Source organism: Pezoporus wallicus, unplaced genomic scaffold (genome assembly GCF_028554395.1).
Source record: "Pezoporus wallicus isolate ANWC-B61680 ecotype Strahan unplaced genomic scaffold, APGP_CSIRO_Pwel_v1 contig_2908, whole genome shotgun sequence".
Lineage (NCBI taxonomy): Eukaryota > Metazoa > Chordata > Aves > Psittaciformes > Psittacidae > Pezoporus > Pezoporus wallicus.
Window position 1 is genome coordinate 2,102,525 of NW_026642179.1, and position 23,657 is coordinate 2,126,181.

A 23,657-nucleotide genomic window follows, 5' to 3' on the forward strand; every position below is an offset into this window, starting at 1 on the left:
ATAAAAGACTATGAAAAATCTTTAAAGAAAATATTTCAAATTAACACATCACAGAAAGATACAAGCAAAAAGCAAAATTTTCTATCAGCAACATATTTATGACAGTATGACATGCAAACTAATTATGTATTCACATCTGAACTGCTTGATACATTTGCAAGTGTTGCTCATTTTATGCTGAATTTCTAAAAAAAATAAAATAAAATAAATCTTCTCAAAGGGCCTACACTTAATCCAAACACAGATTTTGTGACTGGATAAACTTCACCAAGAAGAATTGCTTTAAATTTTCACCAGTGTCACTATACAGAGTTTAGCCCATATACTTTTTCTCTTTTTATCTATTCAACTGAGAGAAATGGAGCTGCAATGGTTTGGGTTTTTTTAGTCCCAAAGTGGATTATACAAACAACAATTTCATCAAAGATTTTTTACAACAAGCCTAGCATTACTGGTTATATCTTATTATTAAGGTAAGCATTCTTCAAAGAACTGTATGATTGGAATTTCTTCCTGATACATAGTGACATGCTATTTGCTGGCTGCACTGAGAAGAGTCAAAATGAAAACAAAAATACAAACATGCTTATTTTTCCTCTTGTCTTTATTGATGTAGACTTCAGAGCTACAGCCAAAAATAGTGCATCTGTAGAAAATTACCACACATGCTACCAATACAGAACCATTGCATGTTTAGAATTGTAAGCACTTGACAAATCACAAAGGGAACACTCAACCTAGTTATTTTGGCAATGCAACCCATGAATAGAGAATACAAAGAGAAAGGCTTTTTTTTTTTCCTTCCAAAAAGAAATGCTTCTGAACAGGAAAGAAAGGCCTCTGTTAAAAAATTAATTCCAGTCACCATGGAATGCTGGCTCATTCAAGACATCAACATACACTGCTGGAAACTTTGTATGGAATGTCAAATGGCATACAGAAGCTATGACTCTGCTACAGGTATAGCACTGACTTCATTATGTTGTATGCCATAGAGAAGGTCACCACATACCCTATTGCCCAAGACAAACCTCTGCTGGGCTGGGGAAGAGGGATCAAATAGGCAAAAGTGTGAACGATCCTACACGCAGTGAAGATCCTGAAGTGCAGCAAGGCTGAGGAAAGCTCAGGGCCACTAAGAGCGTACAGCAGTCCAATGGCAAAAAAAGGGACAATATTTTCCAGGTCATTCAGGTGGCATCTGGGGAAAGAAGCAAAGTTGGTTTACACTGTTATGTTTTGTTGAATAAACCACTTCAAGGCTCATTATTTTTCAGCATCATGAGATCATGCTTCTGTTAAGGCCCTAACATAGCTGTTGGCTTCCTCTGCAGTGGGGACTTGATTCAGCTACTGAAATGTTTTTGGCATGTTTACCTGGCATCACTCTGGGGCTTCTTGCTGCACCCCACATTTTTAAGCTTCTGATCTTCTGTATAAAAGCTCTAACTTTTCCCCCAGGACCCTGGTAATATTAGGGGCTGACTTGAGGTATATAAGTGTATCTGGGTGCAAGAACGCAAGGAAAGGTAGGGACAGATAGCTGGAATATTCTTGTAGTCTCTCTTAACTGAACCTCAATTAACTGGATGACTGTGACTGCAACTACTAGACTTCACTGCCCAGATGATTTATTCCAATCCGATAAACTCAGTTCGTAGTCTCTATAAAGAAAATATGAAATATCCTATATATGAATCTATCAATTCTTCATGAAGTTAAATCATCTAGAGGAATGTTATTTTTGAGCATCTAACAGGTGTGACAGTTACGCTTTAGTTCATTTTCTTCACCACTAAGCACTAAAATAGCTGAAAAATGTTTGAAATTTTGAAACCACAATATAATTTACTAAAAATGTGTTGAGATCGAACTCCAGATCTTGAAGTATTTTTTCACACTTCTTCCTAAACCTTCTCCACTCCCTTTACGTCTTTAGATAAATTATGCTTCCAGCCAAATTTGCTGATTGAAACAATCTCTAAGCCTTACTAATTATGTCAAATTTCACAGCCAACTAGAATCAGAACATGGTGCTGTTTTGCAGCTGCATTCTGAACTCATCATTACAAGGAAACATATCCTTCAGCCGTTTTACTCTTTTTTCCCCCAAAAAGTACACTGAAGAAAGTAATCTTTTCTATACCCATAAACAGAACAAATTCTAGTCACTTATATAGAAGAGAAGCCACGCTAGATCTATGCAGCATTATCTGTTGCCATGAAACTTGCAAAAGACAAAAAAGTAAACTTCCATTAAGAACCATTCTTGGGAAGAAAACACGGATGCTACAACACCAGAGAGCAACTAGAACCAAGCTGACTTACTAGGTCTGGGGAAGTCTGAACAACTCTGCAAAACAGCAACACAGGATTTAATAATCATAGAAACATAAAATGGTTTGGGTTGGAAGGGACCTTAAAGGTCATTTGGTACCAACCCCCCTGCCATGGGCAGGGACAACTTCCACTAGAGCAGGTTGCTCAAAGCCTCATCCAGCCTGGCCTGGAATACTTTCAGGAATGGGGCAGCCACAACCTGTTCCAGTGTCTCATCACACTCACAGTGAAGAATTTTTTTCCTTATGTGTAATCTAAATCTCTCTCTTTTAGCTTAAAGCCTCCCCCCTTGTGTTGTCACTACATTTCTCTGTAGAAGTCCCTCTCCGTATTTCTATTGACTAACAACTTCCTGAACCACTCGGGGGGAAAAAGGAAAGTTCAAAGCATCTTTACAGCCCACTGAGATTACACTCTTCTTTCTGTGATTTTATTCCAAAAGAGACATACAGAAACTACCACCCTTCATGAAACCATAGTCATGTACATTTGAAGGATGAACTGTTCTTAAATCAGAGCTAACACTTATTTTCAAGATCTTCCCTAATGGTGGTTTAAATGAGAACAGTTCATTTACATTCAAGCTTTTAGTATAAAAATATATATAGCAAATAAACTGTGAGCTCCATTCACAAATAAAATATGGAAAGCATTCCTTGCTAGTAGCATCTTGAAAGTTATGATTTTGGTAGCAGAAAATTTTGCCTTCAGCTAAATAAAATTAAATAAGCTGCAATATTTAGCCCACTTGAAATACAGTTTACATTCTGCCACGAATCTTGCAAAAGAAAACACATACACCACAGGTTGCGCTCTGCCATACTATTAACGGCATTCTTCCAGAAGGCTAGTCAACTTCCCTGTACAATTGACACACTGTTGAGTAAGCTCAATTCAATCCGGCAACAGGAACACAAGCTTTGACTCCCACTCTGTACCATTTGCCAGATTAACTTTCTCATTACAAGTCTGGAGTTCTACGATTTTAACATAGTTACTCCTCTTCATCGTATTATTTTCTTTATACTTTAGAAAAAGATGCAATATTGCAACTGGTGTTCAAATTACACAGATACCTCATTTACACCTAACGGATACTGTTTCATACTAAATCAACTTATGGTCATATTTTACAATTTTCTCACCATCTCCTCCATGCATACAGGATACCATCCAAGAGTTAGCTATTATAACTCGACAAGGAGAGGTGCCATGCTTGACCTCATGCTCACCAACAGGGAGGGGCTAGTGGGGAATGTGACGCTCCAGGGAAGCCTTGGCTGCAATGATCACGAGATGGTGGAGTTTGAGATCCTCAGCGCAGTGAGAAAGGCACAGAGCAAGCTCACTGCTCTGGACTTCAAGGGAGAAGACAGGCTCTTCAGGAACCTGCTTAGTAAGGCTCCATGGGATATAGCCCTAGAGGGCAGGGGGGCCTAAGAATGCTGGTTGATATTCAAGAATCACCTGCTCCGAGCTCAGGAGCGTTGTGTCCCGACAAGAAGAAAATGGGGCAAGAAGGCCAGGAGGCCTCCATGGATGGGTAAGGAGCTGCTGAGAAAACTGAGAAAGGGAAGCTTGCAGAATGTGGAAGCAAGGGACAGGCAGCCTGGGAAGAATACAGGCATGTTGTCTGGGAAGCTAGAGATCAGATCAGGAAAGCTATGGCCCAGTTAGAATTGATTCTGGCCAGGGATGTCAAGGGTAATAGGAAGGGCTCCTGTAGGTATATCGCAAACAAAAGACAGACTACAAGTAATGTGGGCCCTCTCCAGAAGCTAACAGGAGAACTGACTACCCTGGATTTGGAGGAGCCTGAAGTTCTCAATCACTTGCCTCAGTCTTCATTGGCAAGTGATTTGCCCATGCCACTCAACTCTTGGAAGGCAAGAAGGGACTGGGAGAATGAAGACCTTGGGCCCACTGTAGGAGAGGATCAGGTTCGAGATCATCTTAGGAGCCCGAATGCGCACAATTCCACGGGACCTGATGAAATCCATCTGCGGGTCCTGAAGGACCTGGTGAAATGAAGCTGCTAAGCCACTGTCCATCATATTTGAAAAATCACCGCAGTCAGGTGATGTTCCTGAAGACTGGAAAAAGGGAAATATAACCCTCATTTTCAGGAAGGGCAAAATGGAAGACACAGGCAGCTATGGTCCAGTCAGTCTCACCTCTGTACCTGGCAGGATCATGGAGCAAATTCTCATGGAAACCATGCTAAGGCTCATGAAAAACAACATGCTGCTGACAGCCAGCATGGCTTCACTTCAAATCATGCCTGACTGGTCTGGCGGCCTTCTATGATGGGGCTACAGAACCGATGGACAGGGGTAAAGCAGTTGACATCGTTCACCTGGACCTGAACAAAGTGTTCAACACCGTACCACATGACACCCTTGTCTCTAAATTGGAGAGATGTCTATTTGACATATGGACCACTTGGTGGACAAAGAATTAGCTGTTCGCAGAGAGTTGTCAATGGCTCATGTTGTCCAATGGCTCATGGAGACCAGTAACAAGTGGTGTCCCTCAGGGGTCAGTGTTGGGACCAATCCTGTTCAACATCTCTGTCAGTGACATGGACAGTGGAATTGAGTGCACCCTCAGCAAGTTTGCTGACAACACTAAACTGTATGGTGCAGTCGACATGCTGGAGGGAAGTGATGCCATCCAGAGGGACCCTGACATGCTTAAGAGGTGGGCTGATGCCAACCTCATGAAGTTCAACCAAGCCAAGAGCAAGGTCCTACACCTGGGTCAGGGCAATCCCAGGCACAGCTACAGGTTGGACAGAGAAGTGATTTAGAGCAGCCCTGTGGAGAAGGACTTGAGGGTGTTGGTCAATGAGAAACTGAACATGAGCCAGCAGTGTGCACTGCAGCCCAGAAAGACAACCATATCCTGGGCTGTATCAAAAGAAGTGTGGCCAGCAGGCCGAAGGAGGTGATCCTGCCCCTCTACTCTGCTCTCGTGAGAACCCACTTGGAGTATTGTGTGCAGTTCTGGTGTACCTATCATAAGTTGGAGCAAGTCCAGAGGAGGGCCACAAGGATGACAAGGGGGCTGGAGTACCGCCCATTCAAAGACGAGTGAAGAAAACTGGGGCTGTTCATCCTGGAGAAGGCTGAATGGAGACCTCATAGCAGCCTTCCAATATCTCAAAGGAACCTACAAGGATGCTGGAGAGGGACCCTTCATCAGGGACTGTAACAACAGGACAAGGGATAATGGGTTTAAACTTAAAGGGGGGAAGTACAGGTTAGATATAAGCACAAAATTCTTTACTGTGCAGGTGGTGAGGACTGGAACAGGAACCAGAACAGGCTGCCCAAAGAAGTGGCAAATGCTCCACTCCTGGCAGTCTTCAAGGCCAAGCTGGACAGAACCTTGGGTGACACAGTCTAGTGCGAAGAGTCCCTGCTCATGGCAGGGGGATTTTAACCAGATGATCTTAAGGTCCTTTCCAACCCTAACCATTTTATGATGTGATGATTAAAGAGTTATTATTTTTAGTATTATTATCTTGTTTGACTGTGTAAACATTTTTTCATTTAAACAAATTTATGTATTAGATTACTACATAAACCAACACAAAACAGACACAGGCTTGCCAAAGAGAATATGGTGAAATTAATTCCCTGATTTAGTACTATTCTGCTATTTCAAATATATTTTTAAGACTCCTAAGCATTACCTGCGTACACGATCAACATCTGGATGAGTCCGCACAAATTTTTTAGCATTTTCGCCTTTTCCAAACGATGCTGTATCTTCTGGGTTGTCAAAGGCCTATTTCAAATCCAAAACCACAAGAGACATTAGTAGCCAAACGTTTCTTCTAGTCAAGGCAGTTTGCTATAAAGGTCATTCTTTTTACTAATGCCTCTAGGACCTCACATAACTTACCTGAAGCTAAATGCATGGGGAATAATATATTGTTCACTGCATTACTGTTTTCTTGAGCCTACCCTGTGCTTGTGTGCTGACAAATTAATGTAATGTAATTTATGCATGCAGATAAAACCTTCTTGTAAGATCAACAACCACTGCAGATGACTGATACTCAGCCTGAAGTAATGCCAATGGGCTGAAGGAACACAGGGACCTGTAAGGAAGAACTATTGCTTGTACTGCCGAAGTCTCTTTTTCACTATTTTTGACAAGTTATCTGAAAGCCTTTTTGGATCCCTTCCTTCTTCAGAAGTCTAAACAGCAACAGGATCTGAGAGACTTACTGCCATCTTCATTTATGACCAAGTAAGTTTCTCCCTTTCCTCTTAGGTACAAATTTTTCTAGTTATATGACCTGTTACTACCTCCAAATACTGTAAGACACTACTTAAAAACAGTATTTAATTTAGCTAGTTAGTAGATCCCTCCTTGCTGACACATGTAGTAACACCTGCCTTGTGTGGACCATTCAGGCTATGCAAGTGTAAGTCAAGAAAACTGATTTTAGGAGAGCTACATGATTGCTTTCTGAGGCAGTCTTGATGCCTTCCTGTGAAATAACTGGCCTCAAAATTCTTGAGACACATTAAAAGCATAAGCATCAGCAACATTTTACCTTCTCTCACTCCGTAATTGGCTTCCTCCTTTTGGGTTAACATTTTAAAGACTTTTAAATATTACATAGGAAATGACTTCAATAATTTGTCTGTTTGTAGTATCACTGTCTGTCATAAGAAAACCAAGTACTTCCTTATTCAAAATAAGGAAGGCCCTATTGGCACCTACATACATATGGATCATAACACGGTTACAAATGTTAAACACAGGATATGACTGGATGTACATGTAGGACCAGTACAGCCAATATGCTTCTGCAAGAACAAAAGCAAGTAAGGCTACAACACAGACATCTGGGTCCTATTCTGGGCATAAAGGACAGGCTGTGTGCTCTACTATATCCAGTCTTCAGACATTTCAAAGACCTAGATAGCTATCAGAACCCAGTAGTAGCTCAAATGGTCTTAGGACTTCATTAACAACAGAACAGTTCATCTGAGTTATCTTGTACCAAGCAGGAAAAAAAAAAAACAACAGCAAAAGGACAAATGAAAGGACTGCAACAAAATCCTTGAAGCACATGTTGTCTCACAAAACCACATCTCACAAGAATAGCCATATCAGGCAAACTCAGGGCTCTTTCAGCCCAGGACCAAGTGTTTTCGCTAGTGGCCATGAGCAGATGCCTAAAGACCAAGAACAGGGCAAACACAGCACAATACTTCCCATGAACACCCTCTCTAAAGCTAGATGCAATTATTCCATGCTTCTGCATTATTTAGCAAACCTCAGTGGATCTTTCTTATGCAGCCTACACCTCAATCCACATAAATTTTCAGCCTGCCTCACATTCTAGAAAAAATTTTATTTTTTTTCTTTTAGATAATGACTTACCTGCAATGGGAAGGCTAAAACAACTAGAGAATGTAAAGAGCTTTAGAATTACTGGATGAAAGGGTTACGGATGCATAAAAATCGACTTTATATTCCCTCTTCTGAACCTACTAGCTGGTTATCTATGTAGCATCATGCTTTATTTGCTTTAAAAACTGGGTACCCTGGACACCAGCTCTTCAGAAGACAGTGGAAATTACAGTTATGAAAAACTCTTTATTTTAAAATAACAGAAATGTTTTATAAAGGCCAAATAAGCCAAAAATTCAACTGTAAGATACAGTCTCATAATTATATCATAATTAGGTTAAAGATGTAGTCCATTTGAGACCAACAAAGCACCAGCACACCAAACTCAGAATATCATTGTTAGATGGATGAGGAACAAAGCACAGCACCAGTATTTGAAAGCTGAGCACTTATGATATTATTTCCATGCAAATTTTCAATCTATTCTATCAGACAGCATTCCCAATTTCTTACCTTTCTCGTGAGTCTGAAGTATGATGTTGTAACACTCATTAGCATCATTTTCAGAACGACAATAGTCGCATAAGTAGCAAAAGCCCGGAAAACTTCATTGTCAACAAACTGGGTCAGTCTAGCCATTTCTCCACTTTTCACTGATGACCTTTTAAAGAACATTAAAGTTAGACTAACATCATACCAATCCAAAGTTCTGACAATAAGATTGTCAGAACAGCCTTTTTTTAGCATCTCTGCAGTAACAGCACAATTTTGCCACCGTGACAAGTTTATTATCAAATGTATTTTCCTCACTTTATTTTCACAATGGCATGATATAATACTTTAAGATGAGAAATTATATTATTTAGCTTTCATTATATCTGCTTATTAAACTGTCAAAATATAAACCACCAAAAGACTTAATGTAATTGCAGAAACAAAATTTAGTCACAGAAATTAGTACTTTTGAAATAACACACCAATTTTAGACCAATTAACTTGAACCAGTGAATTTAACTAAGCAGTTACCAGGATAGAATGAGTGTGATGACATGCTATACATACTGTAGTGTTTAAAGAGGAAAAAGATTATTGTATACCTTTTTTGCAAAATTACACAATTATAATTGCACTTCAGCTTTCAAAATAACCAATAATCCTACCCAGCAACAGCTTGTGATCAAACTGAGTTAAACATGTGTTTTTCTCCTTTGAGACCTTGTTCTTAAAAATTGCTTTTAGCATGATTCACGGGCAAAGATTAAGTTGTAATGACAAAAAATAAGAGAACTATTTATTCTTTTATCATGGGAGGTTTAAACTAATGAAGTCTCTTTCCATGAGACCATACCAAACTCACAATTCTATGAAGGTGGTACCTTTTATGAACACTCTAATGATAAGAATGTGATGAGGACTGAATGCATGTAAAATGAAAAGCATGCCCCCTTGCACGCTCAATTTGTGCTCTGCACAGAGCAAGGCTTTTGCCTCACCAAATACTTAAATCATGCACTTGCCAATTAGGAATCTATAAAACTAAAATGTCTCAGCTTCACTAGAGACCAAAATAAATGCACTTTTTGTTACAGTTAACTTATTTCCTAGGATGTAATTTTAACAAGAATAAAACAGGTAATACAATTATTACCTGTATAATAAAAAGGTAATACTGTTATTAACTTGATTACAGCTCTAACAATCTTTCATTGTGCTTTCTGCACAGGATTGCTGTCAGCTATAGCCAAACAAGGGAAACTAAACAAACCAAGAGCAGAAGACTCTTGCTCTGAAGGCAAATCCTTGCTGGGGAAGTGGGCAGCATGGAGGTAGGCAGCTGTTTGCTCACTGAAACAAATCTAGCCTTGCATGGACATGTCTGGCTGCAGTGATGGGATTTTGCACCCTCTTTTATCCTTTCTAAAACAGTGCTTGGGCCATGGGCCAAGTACTGGGGTCCAGGGACTATAGGAAATCCAGAACTCTCCCTCTACTCACACTGTAGTCCACCAGTTCTGGAGACAACCAGCGATTTAGCAAAGGTTTTTCTCAGCAACAGAAAGAAACTGCAATTTTTAACTGTATCACAGCAGAAAACTCACATAGTTTCACACATCAAAAATAAAGTAAATTCATGGCATCAAGAGTGTTTTTCTCTGCTGTATTTTAAAGCTATGCTGAATACATCCAGGGACTATATAAAGTCATGAGAAACCGTCCACCACCATCTCTAGAACTACACATTTACCCATTTCCCCTACTAGTAAGGGGGGCCTCTCCAAACTGTCATAAAGCCCAGGCCTTGCTTTCACTGTGACAAGGAAGCATACCACATTAGTTATAGATTAAACACCAGCAGAACTGCAAAAAATAAGCCTCACATACTAAAACTGGATAGGGCTTGAAGGAATATCCTTAGGCAACAAATAGCCTGATCACACAGGCTGTATTACACCGCCTTTCCATGGTGCGAATGCAAAACTTGAGCCTGGTTAAGTGCACAAGTCTAGATCGCATGTAAAGGGACCTAAAAGACACCTGAGCTGCCGTGCCCTCAACAGGAACACAGCTGTGCTAAGGCCCCCATCCCAGGGCAGACTAACGCGACATGTAATCGGCGACATTAGCACCGGGTCAGCCTTCCATGGGCTGCTGTCGCAACACCACTTCCCAAACCGCCGCTATCAGCCCCACTCCACTCTGAGCTCCGTTTCCAAACACGCACGTCCTGCATGCAGCTGAGCTGGCACCGCCCCTTACCCCAAACCCGCGCGCTTATCGCAGCCGCCTAGCGTGCGGCCCGGTTGCTCCCGCCTCGTCAACACTCCCTGCGGGACCCAGCCTCCCCCCCCCCCCCCACCACCCCCCCGGAGAGCTGCCCCACCGATCCAAGCGGACACAGGGCCGACCCCCGTCATCACAACTGCCCGCCGACTGCGTGGGGCTACAGGCTCCAGCGTCCCCTGGCCCAGCGCCATCCCCGCCCCGCACCCACAGAGAGTTTCGCGCCTGGAAGGCGGCGGGCAAGGATTTGGAGGAACCTCCCGTTCTCTCCCTGCAGCGGGAGCCGCCATAACGCAGCGACGACGCACCTCGACAGCCGTCCCGTCGGAGAGCGCAGACACTGCGGCCAACCGCACTGATACCGGTCGGGCACTGCGCCTCCACCCGCCTCGGGGCACGGCACGGCCGGGCGCGGCCCCGCCTCGCCTCGCCCCTGCGGGCGCGGAGGCGGGTCCTGGCCTGGCTCTCCGCGGGGGATGGTTGCTGCCCCGATGGAGCCGCTGGCCGCAGAGGCCTTCAGGGCTGGTGTTGTGGCGGTTAGTCGGTGGTGGTTCACCAAGGAAGGGCCGGGGTGAGGCCCAGACCCCCGAGAACATAACCTGGGAGGGCGGAAGGAAAGGCAGACAAAACAATCAAGCAAACCCCCGCCTGAGCTCCCTTAGGAAAACAGAGACTTGTGACCCAGGCAGTCATCCTCACAGGCCGTGTCCAGCGATTCCACAAGCAACAGTTGGCCCGAAGACTATCTGAAAGACTGTAAAGCGCCTAAAGTCTCAGTACTTTGGGCCCCTACGTTGTTTGGGTGCATCTGAAAGGAAAAACTCCTACAAATGCTTTCATTGCTAAGCCATCAGCGCTGGTCCAATCAATATGCACTACGTTGCTTTGCAAAGCCTAACGGTAGAGGAACATCAGGGCAGGCCACTGACTCCTTCTACTTGCACTGCAGGATTTGATGAAACAATGAAAGAGAAAAGGATAAAAGAGGAAAGGAAAATCAAGATCAAAGAAAGAAGGGAAGGGAAAAATGAGAGGAAAAAAAAAGCTAAAAGATTGAAAGATGAAAAAGAGAAAAGAGAAATATGAAGATAAAAAAGGGAAGGGATGGGAATGGAAGACAAGGGAGGAAAAAAAAAAAAGATTTGAGATTAAAATAAAGCTGAAAAAAAGATAAAAGGAGAAAAGAAAACCCAAGATAAATGAAAGAAGGAAAGGAGAGGGGTGGGGTGGAAAGGGAAAAAAGTGAAAAAAAAAATATAAGAAAGATAAGAAAATAGGTAAAGATAGACAATTCAAGATAAATGAAAGAAGGAAAGGAGAGGGGTGGGGTGGAAAGGGAAAAAAGTGGAAAAAAAAAAGATTATAAGAAAGATAAGAAAATAGGTAAAGATAGACAATTCAAGATAAATGAAAGAAGGGAAGGGGGAAAAGTAAAAGATTTAAGATTAAAAGAAAGAAAAAAGAAAATAAAAGAAAAATCAAAGATAAATGAAAGAGTGGACGGAAAGAGTGGAGGGGAAGGGAAGGAGGGGGAAGGGAGAAAACTTGGAAAGGAGGAGAGTGGAGAGAAGAGAAGGGGGGAATGAGAGGAAAAAGAAAAAAAAAGAGGAAGAAAAGAATGAGAAAAAAGAAAAATCAAGGGAAGGGAGAAAAAAAGTTAAAGATGACAATTGAGAAAAGGAGAAAAAAATCAAGGTAAATGATGGGGAAGGGAGGGCTGGGAAGGAAAGCGAGAAAAGAAAAAAAAAGGGAGGGGAGGGAAGAGAAGGGAAAAAATGATAACAGTAAAAGAAAGATAAAGGAGAAAATAATCAAGAGGGAAATGAAAAGAAAAAGCAAAATATTTAAGATTAAAGAGGTTGAAAGGGAAAAAAGAAAAAATCAAGATAAATGAAAAAAAGGAAAGGGAGAGGTGGAAAGAGAAGGGTATAACTGAAAAAATATAAAATATTAAAATAAAATTATAAAGTAGAAAAAAATCAGGGTGAAAGAAAAGGGAAAGGAAGGGAAGCAGAGGTGAAGGGTGGCAGGGGAAGGGAAAGGAAAAATGAAAGAGGATGCAAGATGAAAATGAGAAAAAACTCAACATAAATGAAAAGGGAAGGGGAAGGGTGGGTAGGGAGAAAATGAAAAGAGAAAAAAAGCTGGAAGAGTAAAAGAGTTAAAGAGAATATGAGGAAAGATAGAAAAAAATCAAGAGGAAGGGAAGGAAGAAAAGATGGAGAATGAAAGAAAAGGGGAGGGAAGGGAAGGGTAGAGAAGAAATGAAAGAATTATAAAAGATGAACAGAGAAAAAAGGTAAATGAAAGAAGGAAGGGAAAGAAAAGGAAGGGAGAAAAAAAAAGGAGAAAAGAAGAAAAATCAAGATAAATGAAGGGGAGGGAAGTGGAGGGAAGGGAGAAATGATTAAGAAGAGAAGAAAGCAGAGGGAAGAGAAGGGAGACATAAAAAGGGAAGGGAAAGGAGAAAAAATACAAAAAAAAAAGATAAAAGATTTAAAAAGAGAAAAGGAGAACAGAAATGAAAATCAAGGTAAATGAAAGAAGGGGGTAAGGGAGAAAAAAAAGGAAAAGAAAAATCAAGATAAATGAAACGAAGGGCAGGAGCAGGGTGAGAGAAGGGAAGGGGAAAAAATGAAAAAGAAAAGAGAAAATGAGAAAAAAATAAAAATAAATGAAAGAAATAAAATGCAGAAAGAGAAAGAAAAAACAAACCACTATTTCTTGCAGGCCTTGAACTGCTTAAGAGCGGTGATGAGACTGAGTGGAAAACTGCGGCCATAGTAAAGCGGAATTGAACTTGTGCTCAAGGTCTATTTTCTTCTCAAAGTTCACTAGCAGTATAAAGTGCCTGTAGAACATTTGAGAACTGCTGTGATCTAAGTGAGGTTAGATACATAACTGGTGATAGTCACTCCTCAGGGGCCCATTCTCACCGTTCTTACTCATGTGAATTGTTCCTGTGATGCTAATAGGATTACTCTTGTAAATCAGGGATGCCATATCAGCCCGATGCCCAGGGTTATACTGATCATGAAGAGCTTGATCTTGCAAACCTCATTCATGTGAGCAGCCCTTTTTCATGACAATTTTCCCATTGACTTGAAGAACTATCCATATAGCCAGAAACAGTAGAGTCAAGACACAAGTTTAGGGTCAGCATAAAAGTAGGAATACAAGAGTTTTTCATTTAACCTCCAGCAAGGAATAGATATTCAAGGAGGCCAGATAAGTGCAATCTTTCTCTTTTGACTGCAGGGAAGGCGAGGGAGAGGCATGTATTGACCGGCCTTGTTTCATCCTGTCTCCTCCTTTGGATCCATTTATTCACCGTAATTAGAGTGGTAAAGAAGATACCAACAATACATTTTCACCACACCTGAAGCTTTTGTTCACCACCCACTAGCTAATATAAATTAGTTGTTTCCTCAAATACCTCTTCTGTCAAATTGACAAATTACGCTTCCTGCATTAAATAAGCCAGTGGTTTACAGAGTAAAACAAAACTTGGGCACTAGGATTCAGTCCATGTATTAACTTAAAATCTGAAATACTGCTTAAATGCCAAAAGGAAAGTGTTACAAAATGTTTAGTATAATGGACCAGAGCCAGTTTTGTGCTACTCCATTAAAACCTACACCCTGTCTGGTTAGAAAGCACTTTCACTATATCAGATGTTGACATCTATGTAATTTCAGTGTGATTCAAATGCTCCTGTTTCAGAAGATCTCATACTGCTGTCTGGTTTCTCTGGGGAACTGCTTCAAAAACAGCAAGAAAGGATCTTTCTTTGGGGGAGAAAGGGGGGAGGAGTGGGTGTTAGAATTCCAGATGCTCACTTATGAGACCGTAACAATAATACATGGTTTAACTGACCATTCACAGTGGGTAGTGACTGACAAGCAGTGTGAAAAGGTAAAAGGAAGGATACAATCTCCACAAAACAGAAGAGTGGTTGTACGTGCTGGTTGTACGTGTCTGCTCAGTTATACATCATTAATACATTATCCACCCCCCCACCCCCCCCCAAGCTCATCTATTGGTCATTTCAAGAGACAATGAATAAGGTTATCCTCTAAAGTTGCTTACTGTCTTTCATCAAGTAGCACCACTGAACGTGCAAGACAGGGATCAAAAGCCAGGGTGTGGACATATAAGAAACACTCCACACATGAAGAAGTATCTGTAGACCATTGCCCTGCACAGCTTGATGTCCCAGTTGAGAAACAACTCCGAAAGGATTTGGCTGGCATATAGGCAAACCTTTTCAGTAGGTCTATATATAGGCACATCATGGACCATTCTTTGCTTAGATTCCTCTTTCACTGCATATGAATACTGCAGTATTGCGGTATTGCGGTCTTGCGTCTGAAAATAAGTCTGCAGCGTGGAACCGCCTTTGCAGCTGACAGTAATGCATATATGGTGAGGTATTTAAAGTCCTGTGCTGTATTGCAGGTAAAAAAAAAGGCATTAACCTCAGCTTTTGTGGTGCTATTTGATCCATACAATTGTTTTTGCTAGGAAAGCAAGATATTTTATATCATTAAAGGCCATGAGAGAGTTGATGTCATTATAAGCTCAGATGTGCCAATAAAACAGATTTTGCAAACACCATAGGAAGCTGCATTTAAACTAATCCAGTGTGAAGAGTTATTTGTTAAGCATAGTTGAATATAGCTTACAGAGCAAAACCTGATCCTTTCAAAGAACACTTAAGTAGCAGGAGAAAAATATTCATTGTAAAAGCAGAAAGGGTTATCAAGTTAACTTCACAGATTGAATGATGAAGTAGAGCAAAATTAATTTTAAGATACTGAGGTTTTAATCATTAGTAGAAGAGTCCAGTAGGTTTTCGTTGGTATTGTACTATTGTTTTGCTCTAGAGGCATAAGCTGGAGACTAAACTGAAAGATTTCTTGCTATGGTGCCACCCCAAATGCACAGACTGTAAAACTTACAGTCAGTTTGAGTAAGGTACTGAGAATACAAAGATGATAAAAAGTATCTAGCAAGAAGTTGCAAGGTGTCTCTGTAGACAAGAGATCCCTCGAAGTAAACAGGCACCAGCTTTGCAGGAAATGGAGATACTGTAGACATACAGACCTGGTATGTTTATAGACAAGTAGGTAAAGTTATAAAGTTAACTGTCAAAGTGCTCTCAGATCATATGGTGAAGTTTTTATATTCATGTAAATGTAGGTATTTATGTAAGGCAATGAAAGAGCTCGGCCCTGTGGATTGAAGCAAGCTCATTATTCCGTGAGAGTACTAAACCGCACTTACAATGGTCTGAATCTTTAGTCACTGTTAATCTTAACTGGATTTATATCACTGGCTTCATATCAGTTGTATATTAATAGGCTAAATGATCCTGTTGCTCATTATTAATTATCTAAAATTGAAGTTTCTCTTTATTTGTGTGTATATATCACTGATGGGTTATGAACCATCTTTATCTAATGGAGCAACTTCTGTTTGGTGGTTCAGAAATTATGAGTGCTGAAGGTGGGGAAGGACAGCTGTACTCCTGTACAGGGGCTATTTTTGAGGAGTAACCATCTGAAAGAAAGAACTTACGTGTTCCATGTAAGCAGCATATTGATCAGTAGTAATCACTTGTCATGCACACAGGCATATTATCACTGATCTTGCGGTAGGACTATGTGTAGGATTCTGTAGAAGCACTGGATCAGAAGATGTGGGGAGAAGGAACAGGACCCCAGTTGTTTGGGTGTCTGTTTCATCCAGCAGGAAATGAAGGCTGGAGACTCCTGCCTTCAGCAGTTCAGCTGTCTCCAACTCACGGGCTGAAGTTGTGTAATGAATGCAAAGTGAGTACATTTTGCTCTGGAGGGGAAAGAGAGCCCTAATGCATGTTTGTCTAGGAGTTATTTTGTGTGTGTGTTGTTCTCATGTAAGGGTTATGGGGCAGACCGTGTAGTCAGTGTGAGCCAAACATCATTGTTTTAAAAACATCAATTACCTGCAATTATAGGGCCTACTCCAACAGTACCTTTGCAGTATGCAGAGCCTTCTCAGCTATTTTTATTTACAACCTTCCCTCCCCCAGCTCTCTGTACGGAGCCAAGTTTAGAGTCAGCAAAATTACTTGGAACCGGCACATTTTATCCCCAACAGGCCAACCAACCACAATTAAACTGTATTACCACACATTAGGCTTTAAAGAGGTTCCTTTACTGCAGTATATAAAAGTCTGTAAGGAGGGCCAGAGAAGGGAAGGAGAGGACAAACATTTCATGTGTAATGGATTAAAGTCCTCCCCAATGTAAGTCCATTGACTTCAGTTGGCTAGGGATGAATACAGACAATTCAATATCTAACAATCAGCAACTTTTGCTTAGTTGGCAAGAAAAGGAACAATTTAAGGTCCAGAGCCTTCCCTGTGCTCTTTCTGTCTTCCTGAATGTTCACTCAGTTGCAGTAGCTCTCTGTGAACAGGAACGACATTCTGCAGGGTTGGCTGTTGGGTATTTTCTGCTGTGGTGCAAGATTACTTCTCGTGGTTTTATGATGCAGCAGTAGACTTTAATAGTCACCTGAGACAATTATTCAGATACTGTATTGTGCAGTAAGATTGCTTTTGAACAGCTGCAGAAATACTTAGCAGAGACACACTCCCTAAAGCCTGGGGAGGGGATATAAAAACAAACAAACCACAACAGCAAGACAAGAGTCTGCATCTTACTCTTTAAGCTTGTAAAAAAAAAGGAGTTATGTAAGTGATTTAAAAGTTAATTGGGACAGGGACCGTTTTTCATTTAGTGGTCCATATAACCCCCGTTAATAATAGGCTGCAAATTCACATTCAGTCACTACTCAAACACAAGTCTTCTTTGGGCAGAGTTGCGACCTGGTGCATGGTGCTTGCCAGGCAGTTCTCATTAAAAAGATAAAGAGGTGATGAAATAGGGATGCGGTTATTCTCTGCAGTACTGATAATGTTCTTTGGTGCAATCCTATTTACAAAGAACATCACAAAATCATATGTTTCTCTGGTAAAAATGGGCAATTTTGTTTCTCGTACCTTCAACCTTGCCATTCTGGTATTATGCCTTAAGAAAAATACCATTTCCCCCCCCAAGCCATGATAACCCATGTTTCTCTGTTACACTGTGTTGCAACTAATTAATTTCCCTGCCAGAGTGAAAATTTTTTGGCTGATGCAACACATTGTAGCTTAGCTTGATGCTCAGCATTGTTTTGAGTCTCTCCATACAAAGATATATTCAGCTGCACTGTCTATTTAGCTTGAATAAAGAGTGCTCATAAACACGTAAAATTTTATGGAATCTCTTAATAGCTATCCGGTCATCAAATCCTCCCTTCAGCTCTGGACTCGGGAGGATCTGGCAGTATAGCAGAGGGGGAGAAGTACTCTTGCTTAGTTTGGCCTCTGAGAAGGATCCCTGCTTCTTTTTTTCTGCAGACAGGGAGTTGGCGGGGGCTCAGTAGGCTCTGCTAACCCACTCCCTCACTGTATCATAACAACTTTTCTCTTAAGTCACAGTTTGAACATTTCCTCAGCATGTTCTCTGAGGATGACCCTGCAAGTGAAGTCAAGCTGGGACAATGTGTTGTACTAAATACAGTGTGTGATATGCTGGGAATTCAGTGGATGAAAGACTGCTTGTTCACTTTTTACTGATTCTTCAGTAAAGTTGCTTCAGTGCTTCAGTGAAGTTGCTCTTGATTTGTAGCCAGATAACCAAAATCAGAATCAGACCCTTGCTACTCATTTCTGTGGGAGCAGGACTGGGCCTTATGTGCTCTTGTGCTCATTATATACCTCAGTATCAAGTCTCACAGCTTTGATTCATAGAGTTCTCTTTAATTTGGTACATGCAGGCTTCCAGACTAGATCACGTAGCAGCAGGATAACAATCCTCAGGAGAGCATTTCAGTTTGAGAAATTCATGAAGAGGGTGACTTTGCTGCTTACTTGCAATGACGCTTGTGGAATAGGAAAGTGAAGAAGTGAATGAAATGGAATTGCCAGCCTGTTCCAAAATGTATGCTCTGTTCTACAGCAGATGACAAATAGCATCCTCAATAACATAGTTCTAGTAGCTGTGCTAGTTTTTGTCAGGTTGTTGTTTTTTTTCTCACTGTAATCTGTCTTTTCACATTTAGGGCAAGTTTTTCTTACTTGTGTGCACTGCACGTGGGAGCTCTGAAATACTCCTTTTTGCCCTTCTTCAGAGGTTTCCACAGGCCTTGCCTAGGGTGGAGATAAGCAGGAGTAACAGAGCCTCTTTCTGCCATGCGGCAGGGAAAAACCTTGAATTCATCCCTTTCTTCCCATCTTCGGCACTCTGACCAATAGTGTTGAATTTGCAGTGTGCAGGTCACTTCCTCATGGAGCAAAGCCAGGCTCCTTCCTGTTGCTTTTTTGATCCATAAAAAATCTTATATGCCTCCTGACATGGGAAGGGTTGCAAAGCAACAATCTTGCCTTCTTTCACCAGGAATGAGCCACTCTCCTTTTGGCTGAGGCATTTTACTATATATTTGGGTATATAGAAGCTGAGGAAAAAATACGTGCTTGACAGTAGCTATAGTGAATCATCAGTATATGTATATGTATTATGTGTATGTATATGTACGTATATGTATAAAATGACAGTAGGAGCTCTGCAGCAAGAGAGGATGAGAAAGTGGTCCTAAAAGAAAAATAATGAGCTTCGTGCTTTGAGGACAGCAGGACTTTTTGCCCCCTTTCCATGGAAGATTGGCTTCCTAGCCTGATAGTAACAATAAGAGAACTGAGAACTGAACTCTTGATGCTCTTCACCCCATCCTAATTTTGACGCAGATGCATATTTGCAAAGGGTAATATTGACTTCTAATGGTAGATGAACTGTCTTTGCACAAGAAAAATTACCTTATTGTGAAGCTGAGGGATTTTAGTGAGATTACATGTTGAAGACAGTTGGAGAAATTTTACTAAGAACAGAACAAAGCGAAGGTACCTGACATATATCTCCTCCTAGTCCATGTCATATTGACCTGGCAAAAGTTTCCCAGAGTATGCAGATCATGACCTAGACTTTCAGCCCTAGTGAAGTAAAGAAGGTACAAGAAGGTACAAACTGAGGATCTGTATATTCTTGAAGGAGCATGGAAAACAAAAAGTGGAATGAATGTTCTTAATGCTACTGGAAGGTGTCCTTTAAGTGCAGTTTGCCTTCCAAAAGTCCTGGGTTAAAATGCAGTTAGATAAGAGATGAGATGTATGAAGGAGAAGGGAAAATCATAGTAATGTTGCTTCTCTACTTCTAGTGAGATTGCAGGACTGCTATCACATAAACTGTGTTTGAATGGATAGATACATGGGCACTGCAGTTGAGTAGAGAGCTAGGTATTAATGCATCCTGATTTCAGAATTAGTTAATTTGCTTTGGTGGCTGTTCATTCCATCCACACTGCTTCTTTTAAAAGGGTTGGTTATTTTCTGATGTGTTTAATTTCAGTGCTTCAAGATTCTGCATGTTTGTATGCTCACAATGTTAGTGTTTGTGGGCGTAGGCTTGAAAATGGTGCTTTTAGTAACAAAAAGCAGTCACGTGTGCAGATCCAATCATTTACTGCTTTGTCCAAGAAATTAATCTGTTTGTTTCATCAGATGATCTAATTGCCAACAATTGCCAAAAAGTTGTTCAATAGCAGTCATATCCATGGCTTTTATGTATTTTCTTCCTGAAACTTTATAGCCCCTTTGAGCCTGGAAAAAATCATCTAGGAAACAGATCTCCAACAGAAAATTTTCAAAGCTTTCTTTAACCCTTTTAAGGGACTTTATATATTTTTATGTTTTGTGCTGTAGTGTTTAGATTAAGCAAAGGATCATGAATAATAATGATCCTGTTCAGCTGTGCACAGTATGGACAGTCACACTGAGAACAGTTATACAGCAGTTCATGAAATAGAAGCAAATAAAAGTTTATTCAATAATAATAATAGGGTCCATATTGGCCAAGTTCAATTTGTAATGGTTTGTAGTGAGTAGCGAGTTAACTAAATCCAAGGAGAAGCAGGCAAATTGCAATCTTCTTAAAAGGGCAGATAATACTTAGTATGGTGCACACTCCCTCCTTATTCCAAGGACAGGAATAGTAAAGGTTGTTATACCCACCTGAATTATGACCTGAAGGAATTACAAGAAGAGGTGAGAGAATAACTAGTCAATGACAACGCAGTTCTTGGTTCCTCCTATGAAGCCTGACAAAAATGTTGCTGCGGCAGTCACATACTGTCATTTGCTGGGAACTGAACTATGATCCTGAACTTGTTTCAACAGCCAACTGAACAATTAATCGTCAGATGATGCCTTTTGATCACAAGCTATCCTGACGTTATGGTAGCAGGGAAGAAGATTTGATGCTCCACTTCTACCTTGTGGCCTTCATAAATGTCTGTGAATGAAGTAGCTTTTGATCTTTCAGGTTGTGATCTGAAGTCTACCAAAGTCAATGAAAAGACCAACTGCTTTAGGCCTTGTGTTCAGTAAATGTTAAATAGCCTTTTTCAGAAAACTCTTATCTAAAGTCAATGAAGTTCAAGTCCATAAATCATACACAGTAATTCTAGCTGCATGTCATATGGACTTTGATGACCTGGAAACCGACAGCTGCCTCACCTCAGTAGCTCTGTTGAAATCTGTTCCTGAGTACCACACCCCATGCAGATGCTCACAGTGTGTTTTTTTCCACAAGCATCTGTAACACCTAATCCATCCTTGTCAGTGCACAGCCTTTTGAAAAGGAAGCTTCAGATGTTGCACTTACTTTAGGATGAATGCCAAGTTCTATCCTCCCTTGCACTGAAACTGGCTGCTCTTCCTAGACAAGACTGGAGGATTTTCCCCTTAACTTCATAACAATTAACTAATTAACTTGTAACAGAGTTAAGTGACTCTCCCTAGTTTGGGGATGCAGTTTTTTCCCATCCTGCTTTCATTTTTCTCAGCTGTAAGCACTGCACTGCATGACTCAGTCACTTCATTGCCTTCCCAGTCTACAGAAGTCACAGCTAATGGCTGCTCAGCAACATAAATGAACCCCTTTATCTTCCCTGCATAACCTTATAACCCAGGGAAGACTCTAGCCACATGTATGTAAATTATGTATATGTTCACCATTACTCTTAGTTCATGTTTTCTTTAAATCTTTCATGAACTTCAGTTATTTAATTCTGAATTTTCAGGTACAGTGTTTCACTTTTAGCCTCAAAAAGCCTCTCTAAAATTGTGGCCACTCTACTTTTGAAGCCAATTCAGGGACTCTTAGCACTCCTTCTTACCACTCAGTATTCCCTCTACTTTTCATGTGACAAGGCAGATAAATTGATAAATTGATATGAAGTGAGGTCAAGGGCATATTACAATGGCCCAATTTGCCTGAATGCAATCTTTCTGCTACTGGCCTTCCACAGAAGGTCCTGGTAAATGTTGTGGACATTCTCTTAATTCCATGAGCATCAGTGCAAGTTTCCTTCCTTTACTAAATGTTATTGAGCAAACAAGCCAGCTAGAAAGTTTCATGACCTTTTACAATTTGATCACAAACATGTAAAATAGAACTATTGCTCAGTGGGATGACACTCACTTAAGTCCTTTGACTACCATTCTTTTAGGAATAAGAGTAGTTGACTTGTTTCTTCCACTTCTTTAATAGGATTTAGGGGGCCTATAAGGATTCTGGGGAGGGACTCTTCATTAGGGACTGTAATGGTAGGACGAGGGGTAATGGGTTCAAACTTGAATAGGGGTAGATCAGGTTAAAGATAAGGAAGAGGTTCTTTGCTGTAAGGGTGGTGAGGCACTGGAATGGGTTGCCCAAGGAAGTTGTGAATGTGCCATCCCTGGCAGTGTTCAAAGCCAGGTGGGACAGAGCCTTGGGCGACATGGTTTAATGTGAGGTGTCCCTGCCCATGGCAGGGTGGTTGGAACTAGATGATCTTAAGGTTCCTTCACATCCTAACTATTCTATGATTCTATGATTCTGTGATGCTATGATTTGGATCCACCTCATCCAAATCCTATGGAAGCCAACGGATTTTTTTTATTTTTGTTATTAACTTGTGGGATATGGCTTACACTCAGCTTCAGTGGCTCACGAGGATTTCAGTTATTTTTTATGCTTTGAAAAATAAGCCCAGTCACAAGTAGTGGCACCTCCTTTAAACCTGAATTTTCACAGTGATAAAGAAAATTCTTACAGTGGATGTTGAATGAGGAGGGCCTATCTGCAGTTTAACTCTCACAGGTGCAAAGAGTGATAGCAATGGCATGTATTTCTGAAGAACTTTATATCAGCTAGAGATAACTTATCAGAATAAACAATGATGGGGCAAAGTTTCCATCTAGCAAGTTCATGACATCTTATAAAGCAGCAAACTTTATTTTTCACTTCTGCACTGTTGTGCAATAGTTTTAACAAATTTCTTAGAGAATCACAATTCATTGTATAACACAAGAAGGAAAGAAAGAAGCAAGCAAGGAAGGAATGAAAGAGGGAAGGAAGATGGTGTTGATATTGTAATATCTTTCTGCAGAATGAGTGGTGGTTAAAATGTACTAGCCAAAGGTTTTCTTAGTCCTTTATCAGTTTGATATACATATGGGCAATGGTGGAGGATTAGGATAGGTTGTAATGAAACTTGATTTAATTTATCCACTTTTGTTATGTCATCAGTGCTTTGAATGTAGCAATCTTTATTAAAAATGAGTACTGTTATTTGGTATTTTAACGGGAGAAGTAGCTACATGTGCCAGTTGAGCTACATGCTTTAAAAGCTTAAAATAAGTCAAACTTGTCACAACACCTAAAACTGGATATATGTGCTTAACTGTGAAGTTGCATTAATGTCAATAATGTGTATATTGTGCACAAATTCAGACATGATCATAACTTAGTGCAAGATTCAGGCTTATGTTGGAGAAGTAGTAATTTATTTTTTTACTTTTACTGCTACTTTAAGTTATTAGAGAGGGTAAGGGGAAGTTTGAGAGCTCTGTTCATGCTAAGCCCTATTATGTACTGCACAACCCAGTCATGATTGCCATTACATTTGTGGAAATACCTGAAAGAAACTATGGAGAGATTTGGATAGAAGGACTTCAGGCATTTATGGAAGCT

At 40.6% G+C, this 23,657-nt stretch overlaps 1 protein-coding gene across 2 annotated transcripts; it reads right to left on the bottom strand.

Annotated features, from left to right (window-relative positions):
• Positions 1-586: 586 nt before the first annotated feature.
• Positions 587-10,897, bottom strand: MGST1 (microsomal glutathione S-transferase 1). Of its 2 annotated transcripts, none has more exons than XM_057427979.1 (4): positions 10,806-10,897; positions 8,230-8,377; positions 6,038-6,132; positions 587-1,201 (listed from the first exon to the last, which is right to left on the bottom strand). In XM_057427979.1, exons 2-4 carry the CDS (start codon positions 8,353-8,355, stop codon positions 955-957), a joined length of 468 nt encoding a protein of 155 aa, XP_057283962.1. In that variant the 5' UTR covers positions 8,356-8,377; positions 10,806-10,897; the 3' UTR covers positions 587-954. The 2 variants fall into 2 exon arrangements, with proteins under 2 accessions (XP_057283962.1, XP_057283961.1); XM_057427978.1 differs by lacking the exon at positions 10,806-10,897 and adding an exon at positions 8,877-8,916.
• Positions 10,898-23,657: the final 12,760 nt, after the last annotated feature.